Source organism: Limanda limanda, chromosome 7 (genome assembly GCF_963576545.1).
Source record: "Limanda limanda chromosome 7, fLimLim1.1, whole genome shotgun sequence".
NCBI lineage: Eukaryota > Metazoa > Chordata > Actinopteri > Pleuronectiformes > Pleuronectidae > Limanda > Limanda limanda.
The window spans coordinates 15765671-15772837 of record NC_083642.1 but is presented as its reverse complement, the minus strand read 5'-3'; the positions used below and the strand labels follow the sequence as shown (position 1 = coordinate 15772837).

Genomic DNA, 7167 nt, shown 5'->3' with positions numbered 1-7167 from the left:
TGTAGGAAACATAATATATTTAACCAACTAACATTTTACATGACTTGTCACGTGTGTGAAAAACCAAGCCTGCTTGCATGCTTTCATGTGTATGTACTTAGTTGCTACTGCCTATGTTACTAGATCACAGAGTTGTTGATTTGTCCGGTAATCCTATTAACGCACAGTGCCAAATCAGGGCCGTAAGAATGGAACATGACGTTTATGTTTGTCTGTCAATGGCATTAAGATTTTATCAGTACATTTAAGGGGCCAGAGTTTAATAATAACTCTGTATTACACTGTACATTCTTTAAGAAATGTTTTGTTTTATCTGTTTTTAAATGATCTCATTGGATGGTATCTGCATACATGCTCTAAAAAGTTATATCCAGACATTCCTTTTATTAAAGCAAATCACAGTGATGAATTACAGTATAACATGTTATGTAAACAACACAATCCAGTGATGTTTATTCTAAGAAATTACAAGAGCCTGTGAATGGCTGGATTCCAGTTTAAAGTCATGACTCATGCTGTTGACATGTAATGCTCCTGTTAGAATGATCTAGTAACACCCAGAGATTTTTCTTGTGCTAATAACAGATCATATTACATAAGAAGTTGAGGAGAAGGTTGCCAGTGAAACATTTCTATAACTTTCCTCATTACCTACCGAGCTTTCATTTGCTCACTCAAATCCCAGCAGAGTGGTGTCTCGCTGAAGACTGTTTCTACTGCATTTTATCTTTCAGGCCATGCTAGGAATGTGCCTTTTTAAATCATTCCCAGCAATTCAATTTCCAAAATGACCTTAAATAAATGAACATTCCTCGCTTACATTTACCCACCAGTGCTACATTTAATGTCTTCCTTCCTCTTCTACTGCTGTTAAGTGTAACTCTACTGTAAGAACTATTATCTTTATGTTTGCCACATTCCTGTCACTGTCTTAATTTGATCCGGTGGGGTCGCCTAAACAAATATTTCATGTGATCAAAATGCACAAGTGTCTACTAAGTATGTAAAAGAATGCATTCAATCAGCAATAAAGCCAGTCCTTTAACAGTTACATGTGTGAAACTGTTCATTCTGAGACAAATGAGAGAGAGTGAATGGTTAAGGTAGAAAAGTTCCACACTTGAAGGAGCCTTGCAAACACATTCTCCACATTGGGATCCTGTGACAGTCTGCCCCGCTGGCTGAACGTCAAACTTCTGTCCCATTCTGGAATATTCCCCGTCTCTCTCGCACCAGCCAGCTGTAGGAGTCACACAGCTCGGGGGAGGAGCTTGGGGAGGAGCTTGGAGTGTTCTGGAAGCCCGGATGTAACAATATAAGCAGTGGCCTGAGTGAGAGCAGGCATGAGTTTGAGACACTGAACAAGAAGCCGACATAGAACAGAGTCTGCTGAGAACCTTCAACATCTCTGAGCGATACAGAACTTATCTCTGAAGTAAGTAGCAACTTATTATTACTTTTTAGATTTAGATTGTTTCAGGATTTAAATGGTGGCATTAGTGCAGACTAATGTTACAATCTATCCATGATGGTGAAACTTAAAGTAAAAATGCATAATTTTTGCAATTGTATCTCATTAATCGTGACCTCAGGCGAATTTCAGTCTATTAGAGAGACACTGAAATTTGAGAATGAGTTTTATTTGATTACAGAAAAATTATGAATGGTGTTTGTAATAGTTTTTTAAATGTTTCCTTCTGCAAATTTAACATAGGTTTATATCTCTGATAAATAGATGGACAAAAATAATAGCAACACAAACATTTTAATTGTGATAACTGACATCAGTAATTAAGCAATGTTTTTATGATTTTAAGTTGCAGTGGTTGGTGCTTTTGTGAGTAGCATAAAACATTGTAAATTTAATTTATTCCCAATTTTTTTAGGAACCTTAAAGGAGCAAGCAGGATGTCTTCAGCAAAGGGAATATCCATTGGCATTGATTTGGGAACCACCTATTCTTGCGTTGCGGTTTTCCAACATGGCAAAGTGGAGATCATCGCTAACGACCAGGGCAACAGGACAACTCCCAGCTATGTGGCCTTTAGCGACACAGAGAGGCTCATTGGAGATGCTGCCAAGAACCAGGTCGCCATGAACCCCACCAATACAGTATTTGACGCCAAGCGACTAATAGGAAGAAAGTTTAATGACGCTATCGTCCAGTCGGACATGAAACTTTGGCCTTTCAGTGTGATCGATGATAACGGAAAGCCCAAAGTTCAGGTGGAGTATAAAGGCGAAACCAAAGCCTTCTACCCTGAGGAAATCTCGTCAATGGTCTTGGTTAAAATGAAGGAGATAGCCGAGGCCTACCTGGGACAGAAGGTTTCAAATGCAGTCATCACAGTGCCAGCTTATTTCAATGATTCTCAGAGGCAAGCCACTAAGGATGCTGGAGTGATCTCTGGTCTGAATGTTCTGAGGATCATCAACGAGCCCACAGCAGCAGCGATTGCCTACGGCTTGGATAAAGGTAAAAGAGGAGAGCGCAACGTGCTCATCTTTGATCTCGGTGGAGGCACCTTCGACGTGTCCATCCTGACTATTGAAGATGGCATCTTTGAGGTAAAAGCCACTGCAGGAGACACACACCTTGGAGGAGAGGACTTTGACAATCGGATGGTCAGTCACTTCCTCGAGGAATTTAAAAGAAAGTACAAGAAAGACATCAGCCAAAATAAGAGAGCAGTTAGGAGACTGCGCACCGCTTGTGAGAGAGCGAAGAGGACCCTGTCCTCAAGCACCCAGGCCAGCATTGAAATTGACTCTCTGTTTGAGGGCATCGACTTCTACACCTCCATCACGAGGGCACGCTTTGAGGAGCTCAACTCAGAGCTCTTCAGGGGAACACTGGAGCCAGTGGAGAAAGCCCTACAAGATTCCAAGATGGATAAGTCCAAGATCCATGAAATCGTCCTGGTTGGTGGCTCCACAAGAATTCCCAAAATCCAGAAGTTCTTGCAAGATTTCTTTAATGGCAGAGAACTGAACAAGAGTATCAACCCAGATGAAGCAGTGGCTTATGGTGCAGCAGTCCAGGCTGCCATCCTCATGGGTGACACTTCGGAGAACGTGCAAGATCTGCTGCTGCTGGACGTGGCTCCCCTATCTCTGGGTATTGAGACTGTTGGTGGGGTCATGACGCCGCTAATCAAACGCAACACCACTATCCCCAGCAAGCAAACCCAGATCTTCTCCACCTACTCTGATAACCAGCCTGGTGTGCTAATTCAGGTGTATGAGGGGGAGAGAGCCATGACCAAGGACAACAACCTCCTGGGCAAGTTTGAGCTCGCTGGCATCCCTCCTGCTCCCCGAGGTGTACCACAGGTGGAGGTAACTTTCGACATTGATGCCAACGGCATTCTGAACGTATCCGCCGTTGACAAAAGCACCGGCAAAGAAAACAAAATCACCATCACCAATGACAAGGGCCGCCTCAGCAAACAGGAGATTGAGCAGATGGTACAGGACGCTGATAAGTACAAGGCTGATGACGACCTGAAGAGGGACACGATTACATCAAGAAACTCACTGGAGTCTTACGTCTACAACATGAAGAGCAGTGTCGAGGATGACAGTATGAAAGGAAAGATTCAGGAGGAGGATAAAAAAGTTGTCATTGACAAGTGCAAACAGACCATTTCCTGGCTGGAGAACAACCAGCTGGCAGAGAAGGACGAGTATGAGCACCAGCAGAAAGAACTAGAGAAGGTGTGCAAGCCCATTGTGACAAAGCTGTACCAGGGAGCGGCACCACCACCAGGAGGCAGCAGCGGCCATGCAGGAGGCAACGCTCAGGGTCCCACTATTGAGGAAGTGGACTAATATCATGAATGTCAGCATTTTGTGTGCAGGAATATGTTAACCTAGTCACAGTTGTTTGTTTGCACAACTATTGTTATTTCATTGTTATTATTATTTGCTACTATGATACAAATATTTTACATGGCTGTGATGTTTGAACATTAAATTGGCAGTTTTCCTCCAAGTCAGCAAGCAGGTGTAGCTAAAATTGACTTCACCATTATTATCCCTCAATCAAATGGAACTCATAGATTGTTATTCTGCTTTGTTCACTTTTCCCTCTTGTGTCCTCTCACAGCACATTTTAAATAAAGTTTTATCAAAACCTCCAAATATTTGATATGTATTTTCTAAAACATTTTTATAAATTTGCACCTAGAATTGAAGACAAATACCCTGCAGTCAGGGATGTAATGGTCCTGTTTTCTCAGAGCAGAGACAGGACTGAAACTTCAATGAAAGAAAAAGTATCTCCTATATTTTAAATACAGAATACATGTATTGTATTTTGTTAGATTTTCTGGCACCAGTATTTTGTATTTTATTTTAATACATTTATTTGAGGGGTATCAAATGTATCTTGTATCAAAATACATTTTGATGTATTTTTGCCCATCTCTAGATACAATACATACACCACTTAATGCTGCACAGTTAGCAGGTTTTTACATGAGGCCAAGTTCATGTCAGCGTAGTTTACGGACAGTATTGACTGTGAAACACAACCTTTTCCCAGCGCAAAAGTACATTGAGCCGGCGCTGATGTCAGCGGTCTGTGGTCACACTCTTCCCCCAGAAAGGCATCCACATGTGTATCATGACCAGACAAACAAAAAAGTATATCGCTGCATTTTGAAAAACGCAACAGGAAGCCTGCTTTTTTGCATTTAGTGGCCATTTTGGCCATATTCCACATGTATACTTTGAGGTACTTGTACCAGGACTTACATCAGATCAACTTCAAATTGAGATGAGTGTCATCACAACAAGATGGAGATACAAACTAACTCAAAGATCGATTTTTCGTCACACGGTGTGACCGTGGCGTGGTGTCAAAGTTTGATTACACGCCTACATGCCATTAAAACACGATGTTCGTGGACATACATGGACCATGAATCCTTTGATGCTGAGCTGTAAACAAACAACTCCACTCCTGCATTGAGAGTGAGCGAAAACCAAGTTGAAATGTTTAATCAAATGGTCTTTGTATAATTCAATAATTTCTAGATTTGTGAAGGTAGCTTGCAATAAAATGTTCGAATACAACTCAATACACTGTAATTTCTATGGCAGTAAACCAACTAGCACCACTGATGTATGCCTCAAGCGTTCACACTATATATAGATAGATAGATGGCGTATGTTGCACACTGTAAGTCAAAAGGCAGACTTGGTCATTTCTTTCATGGGCTGATGAAAAGAGAGGATGGGATCAATAGAAAAGTAAACGGGAGGGAAAGGCCAAAGGACAGAAACCTCCTCAACAGGATTTAACCATCCCTAACCCTCAACATTACAAATCAATGTTCCCTTATGCAATGTCACAGCTGAAGATCTGATAGTTCAGCCTCTGAATCAGTTATTTGACTCTGTATCCTGATGTCCTTCTCTCACCACTAACCTGAAATTAAACTTATTTGGAACCAATGAGTTCATATATTCATAAAATAACATCTGACCTCTTTTAAGCCGTGCTTTTCTGACCTCTTGTGGTCCAAGTCGGCACTTTCTGAGAGACTGTTCACTCTACACAAAGAAGGGAGTCCAGTCAGGAATAATTAAACAAAGATAATTATCTTATAACACAACTACACAGGGCCATTGCAACAGGGGACCCGAGAGAATGGCTGATCCACTGCAACAGCAATTGTGGATCCTTCGAAACATCCCCGATATGCGTATAATATATGACTGTAAAATGTATGAACAGATACACACAGATCTACAATAACAAGTACCTGGAGTGAAAACTCAGTTTAATTGTGACATAACAATCCTCTTGATTTTTTTAATTTGTTCTCTGTTCAAGAAGCTTGTTGTTCACAAAAATATCCTCTAGGTGGCAATATCAAACCGTGTCAGCAACATCACTAGTTCTCTGACACATAGGAGGAAGGTCTAAGAGCTACCTGTTGGATCCATAGACTGTATGTAAAGATCACACTTATAGTTGCATCATATTATAATGTTGATGATGTTCTGCCAGTCCAGGAAATGATCTCAGAGCAGAAATTGTATGATTTGTTTGTGTCGTTGTTTGTTGTGTGAGACATCAATAAATGTAATTGTTTGTGTGCATTTGTTGGCTTGTTTAATGGTAACACTCCATCAGTCAGGTTGTTCAAGCCCAGTGTGCCCCTTACACTTTCACATGCAGCAGCAGACGTCATAAACACCTGTACAACCTATTGACTTTCGGTGCTGTATGTACTTTTTGTTACTGGGTTTCAATATCGTCCATTCAATTTGTATTTTGTTTATATGTCCGCCTGTTGCCGCGAGGATCCACACATGAGAATGCAATATATTTACAGTGTGGAGGGGGAGGGGGGGCGGTGATAAAGCTGATGAAAACAACCGGCACACACTTACACACACACTTACACACACACCTCATCAGCCCATCCTCTCGGTCTAATTAGAGGGAGTGGTTCAATAATGCGCCAACCGCCGCCAGCAGCCAAAGAGTTAACCCGTCGACGCTGTCGCTGAAACCAAACGCACCATCCAACCGGGCTGTGTCGCGGAGGGAAGACAGGCTGCATGTGGAAGAGCAACAGATCCCCAGCTGGAACACAACAGCACATCTGGCACACAGAGCAGGACGAGCCGCGGGGACATCTCCACGCACTGCATGGGTCTAATGCGTCCTCCTCACGCGTCTTCTGTGCAAAGGAGAAAAGTTGTCAGGGACACTTGTGCGTTTTTTGTGCGCTTGACATTTTAGAGAAGTGTCGCGTTCCTCCAGGATCCGCGCTTCATGCTACACAGGCCCGCGCTATACCTGCGTAATGCGTGCGTAATTCAGCCTAAATTCCTCCTTTTTATCGGCGGCATCCTTGCGTTCTTGGAGGAGAATTGAGTGCCACATCTGGAGGAACCTGTGGGAATCTCAGTGAGCTTTATTCCACGACACGTATCTCTGTGTTTTGTCTGAGTTTGGTAACAGGTGGTTTTCCATTGAGCTTCTCCCTGGGAGCGTGTGGACCACCAGGTGGATGCATGCGCCTCACAGGCCACCACACGCACCGGGCTCTGGGATGAGGACCCGCTTTGCGTGGATTTTTTGATTTTCTATTTGTATTTATACAAGTGGACAACAGCTAGAGGAGTGGGGGGGGCGACCGGCCGGAG

At 42.6% G+C, this 7167-nt stretch overlaps 1 protein-coding gene across 1 annotated transcript; it reads left to right on the top strand.

Moving 5' to 3' along the window:
* The first annotated feature begins 1332 nt into the window (after positions 1-1332).
* hspa1b (heat shock protein family A (Hsp70) member 1B) lies at positions 1333-4143 on the top strand. The gene is made up of 2 exons (XM_061073963.1): positions 1333-1435; positions 1887-4143. Exon 2 carries the CDS (start codon positions 1909-1911, stop codon positions 3829-3831), a length of 1923 nt encoding a protein of 640 aa, XP_060929946.1. The 5' UTR covers positions 1333-1435; positions 1887-1908; the 3' UTR covers positions 3832-4143.
* The last annotated feature ends 3024 nt before the right edge of the window (positions 4144-7167 follow it).

Excerpts from the sequence above, each read along its gene's own strand:
- hspa1b (XM_061073963.1), top strand. The coding sequence starts at position 1,909 with ATGTCTTCAGCAAAGGGAATATCCATTGGCATTGATTTGGGAACCACC.